At 41.1% G+C, this 24,893-nt stretch overlaps 1 protein-coding gene across 1 annotated transcript in view; it reads right to left on the reverse strand.

Moving 5' to 3' along the window:
- Positions 1-7,197: 7,197 nt before the first annotated feature.
- The window catches only part of LOC124786882 (kelch-like protein 18), a 161,046-nt gene continuing 143,350 nt past the window's right edge, over positions 7,198-24,893 (reverse strand). The window contains exons 9-10 of the mRNA XM_047254297.1: positions 22,943-23,112; positions 7,198-11,980 (exon numbers count right to left, since the gene is read on the reverse strand). Of these exons, the coding sequence (XP_047110253.1) occupies positions 11,764-11,980; positions 22,943-23,112 (387 nt within the window). The 3' untranslated portion in view covers positions 7,198-11,763. The remainder of the gene's footprint in view (positions 11,981-22,942; positions 23,113-24,893) is intronic.

Raw genomic sequence — 24,893 nt, forward strand, 5'->3', positions numbered from 1 at the left:
CACCTATCAGTTTGAATCAAATTGTCAATGAATTCATGATGTTTATCATCTGTTGCAGCAATCAAATTTTCGCTATGTTATGGCTTTCCTAGGCTCGCAAGCACAAAATTTTATTACCCATTGATTTACAGTTGACCTATAAAAGGCATCATCACCACAAACAGGCTTTAAATGACTATGAGTCTCACTAGGAGTCACTTTTTCACCAGTTAAAAAGTCAATTCGAGTATGCTGTTTAACTCATGTTGACATAGCAATAGAATATGTTTCCATTTTACAAGCATGTGTGCAATACTTTTCAGCCTACCCTCATAGTTCAACACAGAACACTGTGAAATCAATAGGTAAGGAATCAGTGCAATTATATTCAGGAGGTATCACTGTGCAGCTGATGGAGTCTTCCTGCTTAAGCCTTTGGGTGTAAACTACAACATAATTGCAGCTCTTGGATAAAATTCTGTATAACATGGACTTAAAAATGTAGTTCAGCCAACAATTCTCAATGTACCCTGTAAAACATGGACTTCAAAATGTAGATCTCAGTGTACCCTGATAAACCTAAAGTAATTCTACATCTTCTCATTAACCGAGTGATGAATGACTTCATCCTCGATTAAGAATTGTAAAATGGTTTAGTTGAGATGCAGCAAGTCCTGCTTAATGTGACTTCCAAATGACCCAACTGCTCATGGTATATTTACGAATATTCATTTTGTTGAATGATGAGCAATGGTATAGAATGCTACTGATTGGGAGGCCAACAGTAGATTGTAACATTTTTCAGTGACAGTGACTGAACTGAAGCACTCTGCTATTGCCTGTTCGATGTCTCTAGGTGCAGACTGGAAATCCCCTGAAGCATGCTAGGTACTGGTGCCATGAAATCTTTGCCAGATATCCTCCATACAGTTTTTCATGTCTCTGAAGAGCTAGTGGTACAGTTTATTGAATTCAGAAATACTTGCCATGAACTTTTCTTGTTCTCTTTGATTATTATCCATGCATTTGGCCTCACAACCTGAATTGCTCCAAGGTTCTCCACAGGTGGTTGACTTATGTACTGTGACAAAACCATACATCTGAACCTAACTGTGAAGTAACATTTGTCTTCCATCATGGGAAATGTTGCCTCTGAAGTTGGTCAGAGGGCTCTGGAACACATTCATCAGCAACAAGGTGGGTCCCACTTGTAATGTAATCCACCCAGTCTTGGTGCTCAAAAACAGTCAGTCAGTTGTACAGAATCCAGTTTAGTCTGCTGAGAATCTATCATTGGGCTTTCTTTCAGGGATTGCTATGCCTGAGAGGTGGATCCACCTGAATGCAAGTCGCCAGCCACTTTCCACTGAGTAGCACCTGCGAGAGCAGGGGAGCAGAAAGTGAAGTATATGGTTCAGAATGATCCTGTCACAGTCTAAAATACATGTTAGTATCAGTATCTAGAAGAGGTTGGTCTTCTGACACAATGAGGTTTTGAAGGACTTTATCTCCATGGCATGTTGCTGTTAATCCCCATGGCACATCATGTGCACTGAAATCTCCAAGCAGGAATGGTTGTACAATTAGTTAAGAAAAATTACACAGTCTCTTAAAATATTTTAGGGAACCCTCCAAGCCTTTATGAGTCGTTTTTGAATACACAAGAGTGACATCTTCTCGTAAGTACCTTCTTAAGATCACAAAAACTTTTTGACATGCTGGGCATGCCCCGTTATGTTACCCTCCTATTCATTTTTCTGGATGCCTACTAGGAGGACAAACCTCCAGTACTCTGTTGACTGAGTGTTCTTATTGCTTAATGAACCACCTGGACCAATGGGGGTGACTTTTTTGAGAATTAAAAGATGTCATGGTGTTTACTTAAGCACCTAGGGATGTAAAAATATGTAAAAATATATTCAGAGCCCTGCTTCCCTAGGGTACAGCAAATGACCCAATGATTTCCAGGTAATAACTGCTGTTTCACTTAAACAGCCACTCAAACCCATGAGCATATAGCATATCTTACTTATTTATTTATTTAAATAGAGGTTTATTCCACGTGAAATATTTCATGTGCTTATATAGCACACAGTACTTATGCACTCTTTGAATCACTGAGGGGCCACCATTCCAAGTAGTATTTGAATGAATAAGAATAAATAATGGATTTTAATTTATCCATAGATTTTTGTGTTGCCAACCATGACTGAGCCTCCTAATTCACAGACATTTAACTGTTATTTAATATGCAAATGATCCTGAGTTACGACTGGTATAACTGCACAATCATGAATAAAGCCTGTTATTGCAGCTAGAACAGTTGTAGGGTACATATGTAAGCATATGTGACCTACCCCTAAGTTGACATAAATGAGTTACCGTATTTTTGGGTTATGCATTTGTCCACTCTGCCTTGATTGACTGCTGTCATTTGCAAAGAGGCATCCAGATACAATATTAAATGTGAGAGCTTATCTCTCTTTGCCCCTTCTCTACTGGATAGTCCTCTTTGAATTCAATCTTTGTCCAAAAGCTAAACTAGAAATCAACCTTTTCTTTGTGCATGTATGGTACTTAACACATTGCCGTCCGTACGTCTTGTAGAAATCCATTCGCTTGGCACTGGTAGCGCTAAGTCGATTACTTGGCTTGTCGCCAGCCATTCTTGACAGTATCAGGAGATTATAAATCGTGAAGTTTCACTAATATCATCGTTAGTTCTCATCAGTTCTGAATCTTGTTCCCCTACTTTCATGAAATTTCATATACGCACATACATAAATAAATACAAAATTTGTTTGTTTCATGTATTTGTTTATTTGCATTGTCTTTGGTACTTAGTATTTCTCTTTCATATGATACGCAGCAAAATAGTCTCCAAGACATAACGCAACTCCACAAGACTTGCACATTTATTTATTTTTTCTTCGTTTATTCGTTTTGGAAATAAGTATTAGTTGGTGTTGCCTCATACGCAGCAAAATAGTCTCCAAGACATAACGCAACTCCACAAGACTTGCACATTTTTTTTTATTCGTTTTGGAAATAAGTATTAGTTGGTGTTGCCTCATGTGGCTGGAAAGTCTGTGATAAGACGTATGTGATGTAGTGGCAACCTCCAAGTTTTGCTCAGTACATGGTCTTTTATCCACGAATCAGACACTTTCAATAAAAAATTGTGAAATCGGAGACTCTTATGTTCTGTATTGAAAAACTCACTTGTATGGAATGCATTAAATAATGCACAATTAAAGAGGTACATGCAAATCTTTTTTGGCCATTTTGTAGTTTTTCTGCATATAGGATAACAACTCAAATATTGGTCCGCCGGATCCACTCCTTTTATGTATTTGTTGTAGTCTAATACACATTCAGGTTTTATTTTTATTGTGTAATTGGTTTTTCTACGTTTTCTTTGAGTATCAGTCAAAGTGGCATTATGTATAGTAGAGATCATTCATATCATTTTAGTTTTCGAAGCTCTCCATACCTGTACGAGTACTTCACCTTTCTGTCGATGACAAGCTTCAAACACATTGACTTTTGCGCACTTTAATTTTTCCAGAAATCCTCTATTTTATTGTATCATTCTACAAACTTGAATTTTCTTTTCAAGTAACTTTTATGCAAGTTCACACTGTTATAATAAGTATCCATGTACAGGTGATGCCACTTTCCATAAGAAGATGTCAGTAGTTCCATCACTGTTTGCTAAAGGCTGTCCAGGGCCGGAATATATCTTGAGTGTGGAAACGTATCCCGTGCTCAAATCACACAGCATCCGAATGAGTATGCCATACTTCATAATTTTCGATGGATTGTAAACCTTAAAATTTAACCATCCACGCCACAGTTTCATTCCTTCATCAAATGAGATGTTTTAACTTAGATTAAAAGTTTCTTTAAACTTTTGGAAAAATGATCAATTACGAATTGAACTTTAAAAAGCCAGTCAGCATTATCCGTTTTATTGTTGTTGTCGGAAAAATGTAAAACTGATAATGTTTGTCTGAATCGACTGCGGGACATCGTGTATATCTAATTTTAGTGGCCATTAACGGTCTAGCAGCAGCTGTAGGGCCGTCTGTCTCACCTTCTCTACATGCAGATGACTTCTGCATTTCATTCTGCTCCACCAGTACTGGTGTTGTTGAGCGGCGCCTACAGGGAGCCAACCAAAGGGCGCAGTCATGGGCTCTAGCCCACGGTTTCCAGTTTTCGGTTGCAAATATATGTGTGTTATGCACTCTGTCAGCATTGTTCTGCTCATCTGAAACCAGAGCCACTCACTGTAGTGGAGACATTTCAATTCTTAGGACTGGTTTTTGATACCCGGTTAACTTGGCTTCTTCACCTTCGTCAGCTTATGCAGAAGTGTTGGCAGCACCTCAATGCCCTATGCTGCCTGAGCAACACCAACTGAGGTGCAGATTGCTCTAAGCTGCTGCAACTTTACTCGTGGTTTATGGTTCGGTGGTGCCCTCAGTATTGCATTTATTGGACCCTGTGGACCACTGTGGAATTCGACTAGCGACAGGAGCTTTTAGGATGAGTCCGGTGACAAGTGTCCAGGTGGAAGCTGGAATCGCTCCATTGAAGGTTAGGCATGCACAACTGCTCGCCAGTTACATTGCGCATGTTCATAGTTCTCCTGTGCATCTGAATTACAGTCTCCTTTTTCCACCCACGGCAGTTCATCTCCCGCATTGATGGCCTGTGTCATGGCTTACAATTGCAGTTCACATCTGACCCCCTCTATCCGAACTGGAGTCCTTGCCTTTACCACCTATACTAGAGGTCCATTCAAGTACACCTCCAGGGTGTACACCTTGGCTGCGGCTTCGCCTGGACCTTCCACATGGCCCTAAGGACGCAGTTAACCCCGCAGCTCTCCGCTGCCACTTCCTCTCAATTCTTGACATGTACCGAGGCCATGAAGTGGTTTACACCGACGGCTCAATGGCTGATGGTCATGTCGGCTTCGCGTATGTCGATGGAGGACATATTGAACTGCATTCCTTGCCCAATGGCTACAATGTTTTCACTGCAGAGCTGGTGGCTATATCTCGCACTCTTGAGCACATTCATTCATGCCCTGGGGAGTCATATCTCCTGTCTACTGACTTCTTGAGCAGCATATAAGCTATCAACCAGTGCTACCCTCGTCATCCTTTGGTAGCGACCATCCAGGAGTCCATCTATGCCCTGGAATGGTCCAGTGGTTCAGTGATGTTTGTCTGGACCTCAGGTCCGTTGGAAACTCAGGCAATGAACTAGCTGACAGGCTGGCCAAACAGGCTACACAGAAACCATTTATGGAGATCGGCATCCCAACAACTGACCTGCGTTTGTTTTTATGTCGCAAGGTTTTTTGGCTTTGGGAGACGGAATGGCATAGTCTCAGTATGTACAACAATCTGCGTGCCATTAAGGAGACTACGAAAGTGTGGAAGTCCTCCATGCGGGCCTCTTGCAGGGGTTCTGTGTTTCTCTGCCGGCTCCGCATTGGCCACACTTGGGTAACCCATGGCTACCTTCTGTGCTTTTAAGACCAGCCTCAGAGTCGGTGCGCCCGGTTGACAGTGGCCCATATTCTGGTGCACTGTCCCACTTTGACTCCCCTGTGACGAAATCTTGGGTTGCCAGACTCGTCGCTGCTAATTTTATCTGACAACGCCTCATTGGCTGATTTAGTTTTACGTTTTATTCGTGAGGGTGGGTTTTATCATTTGATCTAAGTTTTAGAATATGTCCTTTGTCCCTCTGTGTCCTCCACCCTAGTGCTTTTAGGGTGGAGGTTTTAATGTGTTGCAGAGTGGCTGGCTTCTCCATTTTATTCTCATGTTCAGCCAGCCATGGTAATCTGCTTTGTCATTTAATATCTTCTACCTGTTTCTTGCTTTTCTTTCTCTTGTCCCCTTTGTCCATTTAAGAATTTGATGCCCTTCTGTCGTTCTTGTGGTTTTTCCTTTATTCCATTTTGTTTTGTAAGTCTCATTTGTTTTATTCTCACCCATGTTGCATTGTTTTATTCGGAACAAGGGCCGATGACCTAGCAGTTTGTTCCCTTCCCCCCTCTTTTAAACCAACCAACCTGAATAAAAAGCCAAACATCATTTGCGGAAGCTATTCACCATACTGGTACAATGCCTCAAAGAAAAAAAGAAACCGCCACAGGGACCTTCTTCCTTTCCTGCAACCACCATTCACAACACCTCTCACTTCACTTTCTAGCCATGTAACTACTAGTTAACCCCCCTCTTCCCCCCATACATTACAAACCACATTATCCTACTTAGAGATTTCCTTTCATGGATCCAGCTTCTCAAATGGAGATCTACCTTCATAATCTATTTTAAACTTACAAATGAAAAGTTCCAGCTCAACCACATGAAGAAACTTCTCCTTTCTCCTAAAGACATTCTTGTTAGATATTCCAAGAACTCTTGTACCTTACAGCATGATCTCCCAAACCTTCACGTCTGAAACCTCAGTACTTACTCTTGCAGAGTCAAGTATAGCCATAATATGGATACAGACAGCTCTATCATCATCAACATCAGTGTCCTCTTCCTCCTTAGGAAAGGAGTACATGACAGAAGAACTACATCGATCCTTGACCACTGTGATATATTATACAAAACTGATCCTCATAATCAAATTCTTTAAATTAAGAATGAATTACAAAATATCCTAAGCCCTCTCACAAGGTTTCACTTCTGCTTAAACAGAACTACTTGATCTACAGAACCCTACGCGTGTGTTCTAGCGGCTGTCTAAAATACAGAAAAGACAATCATCCTGATGGTCCCATTGTGGTAGTCTTTGAAGCACCAACCACATCCATCTCTGTTGTGCTATACTAACACCTCCAACTTATCTCCTGGAGCATCCCATCTCACAGCCAAGACAAATGCTTCCTAGAGCATCATAAATCCTTCCCCCACTGCCAGCCCCCCAACTGATATCTTCCATGTCATCAACTTGCCTATATCAACAAATCATACTGAATTTATTTTCTACAACCACTGAAATGTGTAAAAACAAAATATGAGTGAGCTACAAGAACTACTACTACTACTACTACTACTACTACTACTACTACTAGATGTGAGGTGGCAAACAGTGTAACTTTCATATGAAAGCAATTGTTAACAGGAGAAAATAAAATTCATTTAAAATTTTTATTTACATAAATATATTTACAATTCTGACAGCTTACAATACATTTGATTTGTCTTTCAATGTTTCCTCTTTCATATTCTTTCTTGTTGTTCTTGTCTTTACAACAGAAAGCATTTTTTTCCAGTTCTAAGGTAAATAATTTTCTTACAATATTTAGTATGCTTCTTGATGAACAGGACAAAACAAATTTGTACTCCAATATTTAACATCAAAAGTGATAAAAACAGATTGCACATTTTAAGATCCATTCATATAATACAGTATTGAAACACTTGCATCCTTTCAAAGAAATGATCTTTTAGTTCACATCTGCTTCATACACAGGGTAAATAATGTGCATTAACTAAAAATTACTGAAGCAGCTACTCACAGCCATGTTCTTAACATTACAGGAAATCATACAAAGAGTCTCAACATTACATTGCTAAACTACCCTCCTGAACCACAATAGTGGACATTCTTAGAAATAACAAATCCTCTTCCTACCAGTAATTCTAGGTAAGTAAATTAAAAACTTGGACAAATGAAAAAATTATAATCACATCACATCAGCTCTATCTCATACCAACTCCTCCAATTTTTTAAGGCCTGAATCACTGCCAGTTCCTTTACATATTAATCATGTTATAAAGGAAGCACTACAATGTTAGTCAAGAAATGTCACTGGTTAAAGAAAAGAGCAGATACAGAATGCACTAATTGCCATAACAAGAAATGGAGAGCACAGTTTTTCTTGAAGACAGAGCAATAAACTGTGGACAGAATCAAGCACTTACCAGTTATCCATTTATGCCTCAGTAATTCCAGCCCGAAGTGAGAGAATACAGGCTCAGTGCTCTGCAGTTATGGGTATCAATAGCAAGTTACATAAAATGATGCTTTATGACTGTGACAGTCAGTGACTCAAGAAGAGGCGCAATATTTTCAAAAATTTCAGGTATGTTAAAGAAGGGAACGGAAGGAAAGAGAAACAAAGTGTGATCTGCTCATCCCTTCCAGTGTCTGGAGTTCAAGATAAAAGTCAGTAAAAAGAAAACAAAGGAGTGCAGTTACTGCAGTATATCAGAGATGGTGTACAAAGAAAACTGCAATAAGTGCAAAAGCTTCAAAATCATGACAATATGCAAACCAGAAAATTAAAATTATATATCACATTATGTTACCTTAAAAATTCTAACAATCAATAATTTATAAGTAACGTAAGGCTACTCAGCTGCCAACTGCCATCACACCACACATGCAAATAATGAACACAAGGGGATAATTAAATTATAGTTCAAGCATACAAGCATTACAACAGGAATTGACACATGACTCTAAACACAGGAACAGTGGAGTTATTTCTCAGTCATACATTTCAAAATGACTTGCAGAATACAGAGCTGGGCATAGTTTAATGATACAGTTTGCTCACAAAGAGATGAACGAGGACTACCCACTTCTGAATTGGCAGAAATCGGTTGAGTTTGGCCCGCTCGTGTTTCGTGTCAAGCCACAGCAATTTAATACAGAACCTTGCAAAGTGATTGTTGTGCTGTGTTGTATTACATACAAATTAATGAATTTTTTAATGAGTGACGAGTGGTTCCTGGCCCATCATGAGCAGCACCAGATACTCTTTCCACTCCTCTGAAAAGGGGAAGGGACAGAAGAGCAAAAATAAAGAGCTTGTGTCCAACTGCTTGGAGCATAAACTGACATATGAGCAGAAGTGTAGTGTTAGCACTGTGAGAGGTAAGTGCAGCTTGCTCCCGCCATCCCAGCCCTCTCCCTTGCCAGCCAATTGCTGGGTGTTGGTGGGTGGGACTTGCTTCCTATGACCCCTCTCTCACCCCCCTCCCCCTCATAATTCAGTCATCTCCTTGTGAACACACTATACACTTCAATCCAAATGGCTCCATGTCGCATAATAAAAATACAACATGTGAAAGATTACAGATAAGAGCAGTATTATAGGTGCTGTACCCCTTGACATCCAGATTTCTTCTGACCTCGGAACTTTAATATTTAATATAATTATGTGCTCAAAAATATTCAGAGGAATATGCAACTGAAAAGATTATTTTTCTCAGATATGGCCCATTATTATGGAATCAACATCAGAAATTCAACAGACCTCTGGCGTGTTTGTTCAACCACTTTTATTTAGTTTTTCAACACTGTTTGCAAATGATGAAGCTACAGATGGCATTACAAATGATGGCAGTCGAGTTTAGGCTTGTTCTGCACATCTCCTTCATGTAGTCTCCAACAGACAATGAACATACAGTGTTGTTCTGAGCACTCTGCTGTGAATGTCTAAGCAATCCAAGCATCAAATGTTATTGCAGTGAATTGTTTAGTGAATTTTTATTCCATTTGTTGCGAGCTGTCATTGCAGATGTTGGCGACAAGTGAGAAAGTCTGCATAAGTGAGAAAGTCTGCATAAGTGAGAAAGTCTGCATAAGTGAGAAAGTCTGCATAAGTGAGAAAGTCTGCATAAGTGAGAAAGTCTGCATAAGTGAGAAAGTCTGCATAAGTGAGAAAGTCTGCATAAGTGAGAAAGTCTGCATAAGTGAGAAAGTCTGCATAAGTGAGAAAGTCTGCATAAGTGAGAAAGTCTGCATAAGTGAGAAAGTCTGCATAAGTGAGAAAGTCTGTATGAGCAAGCGAGAGACATAATTTGCAAGATACATGCTTTCTTCCAGTACAAAGCACGTGTATGCGAGTACCACAAATGCTGTTTGGAACTGAAAACACTGGAATACTCGTCTGTGCCTTGACCCATGTGAACTGCCATCATTCATGAAACAAGGTTATAATTAAGAAGTGGTCACTTATGGAAACTGTTGTGATACTCAGAATTATTTGTGAAAAATTAGTTCTTGGTGCACTAACTGGCAGTTCATTCTTAATATTACTGGAAGGTAATAAAATATTTCTTCATTGCTTATGCAGAGCATCAAAGTTGAGCCACAATTCTTCAAATATATGAGCATGACGATTGAAAAACCCTAGCCATGTGAACCCAGTGGTAGAGAAGCAGTTAAAAGGATTGTTTCATTTGGTGTGTACTACGGAGAAGCAGCTTTTGTATGTAAGAAGCTTTAAAGAAAATTGAGAAGTCTCTACTTTAGCATCACTTACCAGCCTTAATGAACAAGATGAGTACAAAAACTAAAAGTTCATCGATGAGCCTGTACAACTGGTGGTCCATTTAATGTAAGGGTACAAAAATATTACAGAAATGTTCAATAAACTCCAAAGGAAGAATAAAAGAAATCACAATAAAAAAATCAGTAAAAAGAGAGAAATTGGGGAATATACAGTTGTACACAGGCACTCCCACTGAGAGGGAGAGGTTGGAGGAGGGTATTAATTAATTTTATCAATAACTGTGACAGATACCTCTTAACATACTCCTTAAGATGTGCTGTGGTAAGTGAATGTAATTGGGGTAATGAAATTTCTATGATTGTAAACATAATGAGACAGCTGAGGAAATTCTGAATTGGAGAGGTTCATAAACGGCCAGTATTAGTGTTGATGATGACTAAATTCATGAGGGAGGAACAGTTTATCTCAGAACCACAGCTTATTATCAACACAGTGCTTCTGTTACTACCAGACAGACTGACTGTTATAAGACAGCTGTATCAGACTGCTTGTATAGTTAGGTTGGCTTAATCCCATTAATGAAAATTACAAACAACAGATAATGGCATGTTTTTATTTTTCATAATTGTTCATATGTTTGCTTGTAAATGGTGGAACTGCAAACACCAGAAGGTAATCAATTTTAGTAAAGAACAAAAGCCAAAATTTTCTTCTGGCCACAGCTTGAATCTGCAGGTCTTATATCAATAAATGGGAAATGACAGCACGTAACAGCATACTCTTCCAGAAAACTAAGTTAGGAAAGTCTGAGTTCCATATTAGCAGTGAATAGTAGCTTAATTTACAACAATATTACCCTATAGCTTACCATTACAAAGAAATTAAATCATTTTAATGAATTTAATTCTGCAAACTATAATCCCATAATCAAGACCTCCTTTAGTACTATTAGTGTAGCAGTTACAAAAACTGCTAAAAATTTACTATTAGAGTGGTTTTTATAGTTTTATCACAGTACCACTTAAAAGAAGATAATATTAAGTAGATAATAATATGATCATTAAAAATGCAAACTTTGCATGGCAATAAGAATAACAACAAACATTTAAAAATAATCTCAATTTTTAATTGTTTCACTTTCATTCTCTTGGCGTATCAAACGTGCAATACGATCACACTCTTTTAATCCACACGTAGAATTTTCAACCAATTAAATATAACAATAATCATATTTATTTTATCGCTGGACTATTATTTCAGATATAGTACTTAACAGTTTTGAAATATGAGATCGTTCGCTGTGAAAGCAAATATCCATATCAGATCAAGAATGACATTTCTTTAAATGTAGAATAAAAAATAAAATGCAACACAACATAAATTATTTACAAAAAAACAGTTATGAAACGTGTGTGAGGAAATAAAAGTCAGCCAAGCCACAATCACCATCCACAACAAACATTTCAGCAAATTAACTGTATTATTTTGACACTCAGCTGTCAGTCTTTACATATAGGTATGACACCCACACCGACTCCTCCTTCATGGGCACACATTGATGCTACAAATGACCATGAATCTGTATTTGGGTCATAGACTTCAACTGTAGATAAATTTGAAACACCATCGTATCCTCCAATTGCCCACAGTTTACCCATGTTCGCAACCAATGCAACTCTACTACGCATTACATTCATTGGTGCAACAAACTTCCACCTACAGAAAAAAAAAGTATGTTTCAACATAACACAAGAATGGTTTCTTCAAATCAAATCAGTTTCCATGACATCAAAATAACATGGCAGACAAGAGATTACTGTATTATAATGAAATCAATAATGTAATCAATGATGAACACATTTCATGTCTACATACATGTAGTTTTACTATGTGAATTTCTCTCCAGCAACACAGATCAAATTCAGTAAGTAAATATTCCTTTCAACAACAAAAGCATACCACACTACACTAAAATTGCACCATTAACAGCTGTGCGGGGAAACTGCACAGTTCGCGCTGCTCGGCCTACGTTTTTTCAGGCTCGGCCCATTCCTGTGGCCCTTTGTGATCAGATCAAATGGGAGCTAGAGCGTCTCACTGCTTCAGGGGTCTTGCTTCCTGTCACTTCCAATGAGTGGTCCTCTTCAGTCGTCGTCGTTAAGCCAAATGGTGATATTCATCTCTGTGGTGATTTCAAAGCCACTGTAAATGCTCAATGCCTTATCGACACTTACCCTATGCCTCGACCTGAAGAATTGTTCACTAAACTTGCTGGAGGCCAGTATTTTTCTAAACTTGACCTGTCAGAAGCATATCATCAACTTCCTCTCGACACTGCTTCCTGGAAGTTTCTGGTTCTTAACATGCCTTTCGGCCTCTATCAATTCTTGGAACAATTATTGCTCACTGTCCCTGGGTGTATAAATTACCAGGACGACATTGTTGTCACTGGCTCCACCACTGACGAACATTTTCAAAATCTCCACACACTTTTTCATGTCTTACAGACTGCCGGTCTTAAGTGTAATCTTCAGAAATCAAAATTTTTTCAGGCACCTATCACGTACTTGGGGTTTCAACTCTCTCGAGATGGTATTCGTCCGCTTCAGCAAACTGTCGCTGCGATCGATGCCCTTCCTCGCCGTACATCTGTTAAGGAACTGCAGGCCTTCTTGGGGAAAATAGCATACTATCACAAGTTTTTACAGTCTGCTGCTTCGGTGGCTCAGCCGTTGCATCACCTGTTGCACAAAAACATGCCTTTTCACTGGTACGCGTCATGCAATGCGGTTTTCCAGAAATGGAAGACTATGCTGAAACAGGCCCCGTGCCTGGCTACTTATCGACCTGGCCAACATCTTGTTCTTGCCACGGACGCCTCTCAATATGGGCTTGGTGCAGTCCTTGCGCACCGTTTTTCTGACGGTTCTGAACAACCCATTGCTTATGCCTCCAAAACGCTCACGGATGCCCAACAAAAGTATTCTCAAATTGAAAAAGAAGTTTGGTCATTATTTATGCTCTTCATAAGTTTGGTGTTTTTCTCTATGGATCCAAATTTCATCTTGTTACGGATCACAAACCACTTGTTTCCTTGTTTCATCCATCAATGTCACTTCCCGACAAGGCTGCACACCGCCTCCAGCATTGGGCTGTTTACTTGTCTTGTTTCAATTATGAGATTCATTTCCGGCCGTCGGCTCAACATGCGAATGCTGATGCAATGTCTCGCCTTCCCATGGGTCCTGATCTGGCATTCGATAGGGACGAACTTTTGTGTTTCCACCTGGATGTTGCCGATCAGCGGGTTGTGGACGGGTTCCCAATCACCAGGGATCGGCTGGCGGCTGCTACGGGTTCTGACCCTACCCTCTCCCGGGTTTTACACTATATTCAGAAGGGTTGGCCAGATCGTCCATCCGCTAAGACTTCTGATCCGTTGGGGAATTACTACGCTTTGCGTTACTGCCTCACGGCTAGGGATGGTGTTATCCTCCTTTCTACCAAAAATGCTTCGCCGCGTGTTGTGGTACCTGCGTCTTTGGGTGCTTCGGTCTTGCGCCTCCTTCACCATGGGCACTGGGGTGTCTCTCGCACAAAATCTCTGGTGCACTGTCATATGTACTGGCCCGGCATCGACTCTGAAATTGCACATATGGTCGTTGCCTGCGGCCCTTGTGTGTCACAGGCCGCCTCCCTGAACTCATCTTTGTCACCGTGGCCTTCGCCTGAGAAGCCCTGGGAGCGTATTCATGTTGACTTCGCAGGACCTTTTTTAGGTACTTATTGGCTTCTCGTTATTGACGCCTACTCTAACTTTCCTTTCATTGTCCGTTGCACGTCGCCTACCACCGCGGCAACCACCAATACTCTAGCTCGCATTTTCTCTTTGGAAGGCATTCCCTCTACTCTTGTTACTGATAATGGTCCGCAATTTGCCTCTTCCAATTTTGCGGATTTTTGTGCCCGTTATGGCCTCATGCATGTCATGGCCCCTCCGTTCCATCCACAGTCAAACGGTGAGGCTCAACGACTGGTCCACACATTTAAGGCTCAGATGAGGAAACTCCTGACTTCTGCTGCTGATGATGCGCTTCTCCAATTTCTGGCTTCTTACCGTTTCACCCCCATGGGCAACCACAGCCCAGCTGAGCTCTTACATGGCCGAAAGCCCCGCACGCTATTTCATCTTCTGCGGCCTTCCACCTCATGGCCGCGGGTGCCTCCACTTGGCCGGTTTACCGCCAACGACCTTGTATGGGTACGGGGATATGGCAGGCGGCCATAATGGAGTCATGGCTGCATCTTACGACACCGTGGCCAATGCCTGTATGAAATCCAGACGGACACGGGTGTTGCAGTGCGTCATTCGGACCAGCTTCGGCCTCGTGTGCCGGCAACACCTGTTCCAGATGCCGCTACACCACCTTCGGCTCTACCTGACGCTCGGGATACTGGAATCTCTCATTACTCACAACACAGTCCTCTCACCATCATATCAGTGCTAGCACAAGAACTGACGCCACCAGGAGACGTGCCCATGCAGGAACCAGATGACCATCATCTGTCGGAGCAACTCTACTCGCCTCCTTCTCCTACGGATGCGGACACATCGCCCATGTCTCCTGTTACAGCAACCGGACTTGCCACAACGTGCAGATTGGTGCACGAGGCCCCAGCAGATTCGACCCCCATGTCTCCTGTCATCTTGAACCGTTATCATTGGGGACACTTCCGTCCATACGGGAAGCCTCCTCCTCAAGACTTTACGGCTAGTCAAACAACACCTATGGACGTTAGCAATCTACAGGCCACCTCCATCAAGACCTGTGCAAAAACTTCAAAGGGGGGAAAAGTGTTGTGACTCGCCGATCTTTCAAAGTGCTCGGAGGGGGAAGAGGGGTGCAGCAGCGGCACACGTTCTGCATTCTGGAAAGATCGATCTGTGACGTGTAGCAACATGCACGCTGCATATTTTTGTATTATGAATGTATAAATTTGAATTCTATGAAACACAGCATGTTACTTTCCGAAGTATTGAAATCAAGATTGCGCTGCTCTTTTGTAAGCCAGTCATACCTCATGTCATGTGATCTCATCAGACAATGACAGCAGATATTTAGAGCCTACGACACATGATGTAGTCAGCCAATAGCAACATCACTGTTAAGTAGCGCGAACACACAAATAGAAAAAGTTAATGGTTTAAATTGATATACATAGTATTGCTACAAGGAAAACAAAGCTTTCATATGTAATATTGGTCTCTTAAGATTAATAAGCTGCAGGAGAAGCTAAGCTTTCACATATAATATTGATCTTTTTTGCATATGTTACACTTTAAGATACGTCATACAAATGTGTCTGTAAAATTTTAATAACGACATAAATGTCTGATCTTCTGGGCTCCAAATTCTTCTAAATGGTCATCCTCAAGGAGTTGATTTTTAAATGAGAGTCAGTCGCTCTGTGATTTAAGAAATTCATCGTACATTCTTGCACATAGTTCATCTTGCATGAAAGGAAACTTACTTTGAAAGTAACACTTTTCAAACAACCATTCACAATGTTTTCCCGCGACCTATTAGAAATAGGTTCGTTTCAGTAGTTACCAGAGAGCGGCAGATAACAGGCATCATCACACTTGCACAGATATTTTGACGCAGGAAGTCCATATGTTTGTACGTGTTAAACATTAAAAGATATTACATTAAGTCATAAAAGAAACAAGGCATTAGAGGATACCCAAGAGCATCGGAATTTCGTGAACCATACCAAAATGCATAATTCGGCTTAAAGTGCACATTCGTATGTCCAGATTCGGATGTAAATTTTCTTGGAGTACCAGTACTGTATTATCTCAAGTTTGGTTCTTTATTATGGCATAATGCCACACATGTTAGAAGATGAAAACGTGCACTTGAAATGCAGTGCACAGTTGAAACTAGCCAACAGTGTGGAATTAAACACTCCGTTTCAGATAAATTGTCTGCCTCAGTGGAAAATATTAATAAAAGCCAAATTTCTTTAGCAAACCGACAAAAATAACTTCATTGTTCTGCAAGGCTATTAATGCTTGACTGTCAGAGAGGTGGAAATAAAATAAAATCTGAACCTAATAACATATTTTAATTTACTTGATAGCTCCCAAGCACAGAAACCTTTTTTGTTTCATTTGATGTGAGAGCTGTAAACGAAGAGGAACCGGCAAAATCACTAAACATAAACACGTGTCACATGGAGATTACCCACTTCCCTACTACAACTGAGACTGCAATGTGCATCAGCCCTGGAGCGACGATATTTCCGAACCAGGGTACTACTAGATACAGGACCCCCCCCCCCCCCCCCCCCCACACACACACACCCGTGGGCAATTGAAGTAGGATGTAAAAATTAAAAAAAATAATATTTTCAAAAATATGTTCATTTTGTAGTGCACATCTTTCTGAAGAGTTTTATGCACAACACACATGTGTTCAAGGAAATTCAAGGCATGTTACTTGGTCTTCAGTGTTCAACGGTGCACTGCCACGCCTCTTTACACAGCCTCCTCCTATCGCACGTCACTATTTAGCTGTGTGGAATTCTAAGTGTATATTTTGTAATGGATGCCATCAAACTATATTCGAAATTAAAATGTCCTGTGGTACCTCTCCTGCTCCCAGTCGGCAGGACTCCTCCTCTTCAAAAAAATCTCGTGATTAATACTGGATGGGATTATTTGTAACCGGAAGAACAAGAACTCTTCAGGAAATTTGGACTCTTTATTGCTTATTAGCTAATAAGTTGCTGTTTTGTGTGACATAAAATTACATACAGGATATATAAAACCAGTAAGGACAAGATAGAACTATTTCTTCAATACTCAAGTCCTAGCATTGTTTTCTCTCTAATCTTGCTACAGCTTTACATTGCATGCCTTCCTTTCTGCAAAAGAAACTATTACCTCATTAAAGTTCGTCAAATGTTCTGCCACAAGAAAAAACGAGATGTCTTCATCAAATACTGAAAAACCTGTTAATACAAATAGTAACCAAGACCGGCGTGATTTCTCGATCTGATTACGTGTATTTTGCCACTGTCTGCCAGATAAATGAAATAGGCCTGTCTAATATTGCAGCAATTGTAACACACACCAAATAAATGAGACACAAATGATGATTTTTATAACACGACAGAATATAATTCATGAAGTACCAAAATCAAATGCCTATTAGGCTTATTACAAGCAAAAAGCTTTATGTTAGGAAATAGTTTCACATTTCATTCATATGCTCCAGCTTCTCAAGCATTAGGTCAAAAAGTAGTACTACGAAATTATTGTATAAATTTGGAATCATCATATTCTTACATAATTTGTGTGATGACCCCGTTTCTTCTCCTTCCTCATCCTAACAAACAATCTTGTCATCACTAATTCTGTAACTATTCCTGCCAGTGTCAAAACTTATTCTTCGGTTAATTCTAGTAACCCTGCCACAATCACCGGTTTAGATATCCAGTGTTTATTCTCCGGTTAGGCGTTATTATGTGTTCGTACAACATATTTTCCACACTACTCCCAGAATAGAACTTCAGTGGCTGCTAGCGGGAGGCCACAACTGATCCTTACTAGTGTAGCAGTCTGGCCAAAAATTATCTGTCAAAATTTGATTTTCTTGGATACACAGAGAAGATAATATGTAATCTTTCTTACCTGTTGTTTCTTTTGATCACTTATTTCCACTCTGCTGGTCTGAATCTATGTACTTCATTGGTAATTATAAAACAGTGATGATTCAAAAACCCAGTTAACCACATAAACAAACAGTGACTGGCATTCACCCATTCGGCTTTATTCCGCTCAGCTTGTATAGCCACGTCTCCTTTTGTCTGCAGGAAAGTTTATTTCTAGATTTCTAGAAGGCACGGATTCAACAATCGACTAATGATTCATTTAGAAACCAACTTAGAATGTGATCAAAAATGTTCAAATACCAATATGGATGCATTTCAAAATCATATGAATCATCAATAGAGTAACGTGCGCTGCGTGCTTGGAACTTCGTGAAACAAGGCTTTTTTCCTCATGTCTTTATTCATCCAAAAATTACAACAATGGAAAAGTGTTTGCAAAAATAGTACTTTTGGAAAGTATTCTACATATGACTTATCATTATCCTATATGAGTAAATATTTATAACAATGATATGTACTCTCTTCAAGCATCTGAAGAGTGGAAACGGAAAATGATCAAGTGCCATTTTCCTTGCAAAGTGTTTTTTCATTGCTATTGTGTTCTCGGTACTCTGTTACATCTATGGACTTGTTCCAAATGACAAATCATGGAGAAAATTTTTCAAATGTTCATTACTACCGGTGCATGCTTTTTGTACTAAGCAGTGGTTTCCAATGTAGTTTCAAGTCCCATGCAGCAAGTTTTCCCCTATTTCACCTTGGATGGTTTTAAGAGATAACATACAAGTTCCGGTAAGTGGGCACAGCTTTTTGAGCGGCTACGGAAAATTTTGATATTATAGAGACCTGAAAATAGTAAGCAAGGTCTTTGTTTCGCACAAGATTTGCACAAGACTATTGAGTCCATTAAAGCTATCAACCTCTTTCATGTAATTCCAATGTATACAGCTGGCATATTTGATAATAAAGATCCTGTAAAACACTGTTGCCAAAGCAGGTGTATAAGCGCTCCAAATGCAGTATGACCAAAGTGTCTCATACTCGTCACTTCAAATAGCTACATAAAAATTCTTATCCTGAAAGACAACAACAGAAAAATGTGAACATATTCAAAAGAGGAAACACCCTGGCAGATGTATGTAATGCTGCACTTTATCTGAAAGACCAGACACACTTATCAGTTGCAAAACAGAAAAACCCACTGACAATGTTGCCATTTCTTCCTCAGAAGCAGGAGCAGTTAAACAGTAAACTTTGCAGCATCTCAGGAATGGAGTTGTGTACGATAGGAAAGTCGATACTGAGAGACTTTTTCTTGAATTTAAATAAGTTATTTTCAACAATATTATGAAAAGGATACTTGTTACTCACCAAATAGTGGAGATGCTGAGCCACACATAGACACAACAAAAAGACTGTCACAAAATAATCTTTCAGACCACAAGGCCTTTGTAAAAACAGACCACACACACACACACACACACACACACGCAAACGCCAAAAGTTTATTTTGTGACAGAATTTGTGTTGTGCCTATCTGCGACTCAGAATCTCCACTATATAGTGATTAGCAATTATCCTTTTCATAATATTGTTACATTCCACCATAGATTTTCCATTGTTTGAGTAAGTTATTTTCTTGTCACAAATTTAAAAGAAATGTGAAATGGTTTTTGTTGACTATAGTTCTACTTGTTAAAATATTGTTGCTGTATTTCTGTACTTGTATTATCAAACAAAACATCTTGCATCTGTGTTAGAGGCACTTGGGGAAAAAGAATACTATATTTGTTTGCACTTACAACCAGTCAGTTTCCTGACATGGATTTGCAACATTCTTAATCAATTATTTATTTTCTCATTTGCTTCATTATTTCTGCAGCGATGAGGTGGACAGCATAATTCCGTAGTTTCATGATATCTTCTCCATTTATTGGATACAAATATATTATGTACAGAGATATGCACTGTTTTTTGATTCTCCTGACAAATATAAGATTTGGCACTTAGAATCATTTCCTTTTCCACTATTCATCTATTGCTGATATATTGGGGTGGGGGTGGGAGTGAAAACTGGGTAACATAGGAAATGGACAGAGAAATTGGGAGAAGGACATGGACAGAGAGGGGGAAGGAGGAAATGAACAAAGAGGGGGAGCAGGAGGTGGATATTGTCAGACACAGTTGAGGAGGAAGAAATGGACATAGAGAGTGAGGAGGAGCAGGTGGACAGAGGGGATGGGGAGGAGGAGATGGGCACAGACATGAGGGGAGGTAATGGACAGGAAGAGGGTAAAAGAGGAAATGAACGCACAGTAGGTGAAGGAGGAAATGGATGTAGAGAAGGTGAATGAAGAGATGGATAGAGAGGAGGACGTGAATGAGGAGGAGGAGGAGGAGGAGGAGAATATAGGGAGGAGGGAGGAAGTGACAGACATTGGCATGGGGAAGGAGGAGAGAGACAGTGCAAAGGCGTACGACAGACAGTGAGAGTATGAGAGGGACAGAGAGACAGTGGGAATAGCTGATGGAGAGACAGAGATGGGGAGCAGGAAACAGAGAGGTGGGAGTATGAGATATATTGAGTGGGAGGGGAGGACGAGTGAACGAACAGAGAGGGAGGGGAGGATGGGCAAACAAACAGACAGAGAGTGGGGTGGAGGAGACAGAGAGTGAGAGGTAGAGGAGGAGGGGGAAAGAGGAGGATGGAGAGAAGGCAGGAGGAGATGGACAGGGGGGGCAAGAGGAAGGTGGAGAGAAGGCAGGAGGAGAATGGTCAGAAAGAGGGGGAGAAAGAGGGGGGAGAGGTGCAGGCAGCAGTGGAACATGGAAATGATTAGTGCACAGGAGGAAAACAAAGGAGAGGAGAAGGAAATGGACAGGGAAAGGGGGAGGAGATGGAGAGGGAGAGGGAGAGGAGGCGGATGGGGAAAGGGGGAGGGAGAGGAGGCGGATGGGGAAAGGGGGAGGGAGAGGGAGGGGGAGGAGGAGAGGAGGGGGAGGAGGAGAGGAGATGGAGATGAGAGGAGATGGAGAGGGGCGAAGAGATAATGAGAGGGAGGGGGGAATGATGGAAAGGGGGGAAGAGATAATGAGAGGGAGGGGGGATGATGGTCAGAGAGAGTGGGAAGAAGGAGGAGGCCAGAGAGAGGGGAGGGGGACATGTGCAAGGAGTAGGAGAGGTGGAATTGGTCAGAAAGAGGGAGATGGAGATGGACATAGAAATAGGGAAGGAGTACATGGACATACACAGAGGCAAAGGAGATGGACAGAGGGAATGTGAGCAGATGGGTAGAGAGAGGGGGAATAGGAGGTGGAGGTGGTGGACAGAAAGATGGAATGGAGGAGATGGACAGAGGGAAGAGGAGGAGGAGATGGACAAAGACAGGAAGGTGATGGAGATGGACAGAGAGAAGATGGTCAGGCATAGAGAGAAAGGAAATGGACAGGGAAATGTGGGAAGAAGGAGACTGAAAGAGAGATAGGGCAGAAGAAGGAGGAGGAGGAGGTCAGAGAGAATGGATGGATGGGAGGAGGAGGAGGAGGAGGAGGAGGAGGAGGGGATGATAAGACAAAAGGGGCAAGGAGGATGTGTGCAATACATGAGATGTGTTCATATGCTGGCAAAGACACACTAAAAGGCTAGTTTTATACATAACAATGGATATATGTGTGAGTGTGGGTACATTCCACCCCTACTCCTAAACCACTTGATCATTTTCAATTAAACTTGGTACATGTAATGCTTATTATCTGAAAAGAAGCACTGTGAGGGTAATAACCACCTAGCTCCCATGGGGGTGGGGGACAGGTGTGAGAAGGGTTGGTAATGCATGACATCTAGGCTGCCCTGCACAACTTTGGAGGCTACCCTGAACAACTCTGGTGTTATGCAGGTAAAATCAGAATGTATTCTAGTTGGTATAATTGTGGACAAGGATGGATGAGCATAGAGAAGGGTTAGCAGATGGACAGTGAATGATGGAGGATGAGATGGACAGAGTACAGGGAGAGGAGGATGAGATGGAAGAGAGAGGGCAGAAGGTGGACAAAGAGAAGAGAGGAGGAGATGGACAGAGCGGGAGGGAGAAGAAAACATGGACAGAAAGAGGGGATGAACACAAAGAAAGAGGATGAGATGGGGGATGAACAGAGAGAGGGGAGGGGGAGAACATGGACAGGGAGGAGGAAGGATAGGATGGACAGAGAGGAGGGAGGACAAGACGGATGGGGAGAGGTCAGACGAGATGTGCAGAGAGAGCTGGTGGGAGGAGGAAGGGGGAGGAGATGGTCAGAGAGAGGATGGGGAGAGGACAGACGAGGAAATGGACAGGGAGAGGTGGTGGGATAGTGAGAGAGAGAGGGGAGAGGAGGTGGTCAGAGAGCGGGGAGAGGAGATGGTCAGAGAGTGGGGGAAGGAGATGGGTAGAGGGAAAAGGGGGAGGAGATAGAGAGAAATGGGAGGAGAAAACAGAGAGAGAGAGAGAGAGAGAGAGAGAGAGAGAGAGAGAGAGAGAGAGAGAGAGAGAGAAGATAGACTTTGAAGGGGGGGGGGGGGGAAGATGAGGAGGTGTAGGAGGCTGGTAGAGGGCAGGTGAAAAAGGAAGAGCGTATGAGGAGGCAGGTGGAAGAGGGACAGAGAATGTTGAATCAGATGGAAGAGGGGAGAGATAAATAGGAGGAGTATTTTAGATTAGGGGAGAGATCACGCATATGATAGTGCAATTTATAAAGGCGAGAAAAACTGCAGGTAAAAAGCTAGTAAATAAATAAATATGAAGTCCAACAGTGAAAGAGACTGATAAGCAAAGGTAAAACAGTGACTTACAATAGCAGCCAAAACTACTGCTTTTTCAATAGTGACTACAAATAAAGCAAACTACTATTCATTTCACTTCTAAACACTACATGTATTTCTATAATACCTTGTATTAAATATATTGCAGCCATTTAACATTATGTATGATACGCTTAAAGAAATATGTTTAGGTCACTTACTGATTCAAAATGGGATCATACATTTCCACTGACTGCAGAAATGTTGAGCCATCATAGCCACCACACACATAAAGCTTTCCATTTAGTGTTGCTACTCCAAGCCGACAACGCCTTGTAAGCATTGGTAAAACAGAAGTCCATTGGCCAGTTCGTGGATCGTACCTCTCCACCTGTGTACATATGTAAATGCTCAGTAGCAGCCAGATGGCAACAGTAGTTACTGTTCATGTATGGGGTAACTGAACTAATAAAAGAATTACCATTTTATACACCTGAAACTGAGAATTACTTCACTCTCCAGATGCGTCATGTTAAAATAATTCAGACTTCACAGGCTCACATCATGCGCAGATCAATTTTTCATTGTGATCAGTGAATGACATGACACTGTCCAATCAGAAGTGACAGTTTCAAGGAAGAGGAATAAGGATACCTGGAAACTAGAGAACAAAACAAAAGTACATGTGGGAGTCATTACGGGAAAATGATTTGATATGCAAAAAGTGAAAATATTTTTATAGGATGTAGAGCTGCCACATTTAACTGTATTACAGTTGGTCAGCAGATCTGTTATTCAGTGAGTAAGTTGGACTTCCCCTCTCTGGTTATCACTGCAATTAACTTAGAAAGGGACGAGTTAGAGATTGGCTCAAGCAAATGGAACAGGTGGTCATTTGACCAGAGGAGAGTTGGCCAATTAATGCAAAGTGTGCTTAAATATGTATCATTGAATAAAAGTAGAAATATTCATCTTCATCTGAGAGAAATGGGTCAACAGACTTTACACTGTTTGTTGTGGTGTACTCTATGTTCTACTTAAAGAAGCTCTTTCTCTGAGTATACTACAGCACTTGTGATGACAAAATATGTTCATATAAAAGCAAGAGGTGTGGCTCACAAGTCAATGTGGTAAGATCTACACTTCAAAATTGAAGGTCTAGTGTTTGAATCCAAGCCAGCCTGGGATTTTTTTACACTTACTTCTTCTTTCGTCTTTGGCTAGGAATAGCTGATATGAAAATGGCAAAATTTCACTGTGGTATCGAATGCATGATAAACTGCTGCAAAGTCAGAAGAAGGCACAAGTATCTCAGAGGCAACAGGACTGTACATAATAAAGCACGGTCCTGTTCAAATCAACCTTCAGCCAAAGAACAGCTTTACCTTCAGTTGTGTGGCAGTTGTTTCTAAAAAGATCCCCTCACACCTCATCCAAAGGAAATGACAATTATTGCATCACAAGTTCAGTAAAATGTTCTCTCATAATATAATAGGTCAGGGTCAAAATTTTCCCCCTTGTTACACAGAAAATGGTGCTGCAGTCACCACAGACACCTACTGCAGTGGCAACACAGCAGACAGACCAAAGATGTGGGTTGCCGAATCCGGTGCAAAGTCTGGCAAATGCATGAATGTATACAAGCAAGTACCACAGTTGACAATGAACATGTAGGTGCAGTCAACATCCTTCAGAGAGCAGCAACCAGCAGCAGAGGAAGGGGGCGTGACAATCAAAAAACTATTTCCTGGTGATCATGTGCATGCAAGTAGTCCCAGAAATATCTTACCACCCGGGACTAGATAAGCCAGTGCCCAGCTGTTCGACAGGCAGGTCTTGACTTGCCGAGTATGGAGAAGATCGGCTGGTTCAGCAGTGTGCCACTTTGACCATCCTCTCTTCCACAACAGTTGTGCTACGTTGCTTCCAGCATGGTATGCTATCTACCAGCTGCTAGCAGCCGACTTCGACATGGAACATTTGTACAGGTACAGAGTCGAAGGGCACTCTGATTGTAGGAATCAGTAATTATTTGCTTGCTCTGCAGGAGGGATCCTTATTGCTTTGTTTGTTTTGAAGAGTGTGTTACGGTTGGTGTTTATTGTAGTTTCCATAATAACTAAGTTGGCAAAACCAGTTGGTTGTTGCTCTGTAGATTTAGCAGTATTCATC

This window comes from Schistocerca piceifrons, chromosome 1 (assembly GCF_021461385.2).
Source record: "Schistocerca piceifrons isolate TAMUIC-IGC-003096 chromosome 1, iqSchPice1.1, whole genome shotgun sequence".
Classification (NCBI taxonomy): Eukaryota; Metazoa; Arthropoda; class Insecta; order Orthoptera; family Acrididae; genus Schistocerca; species Schistocerca piceifrons.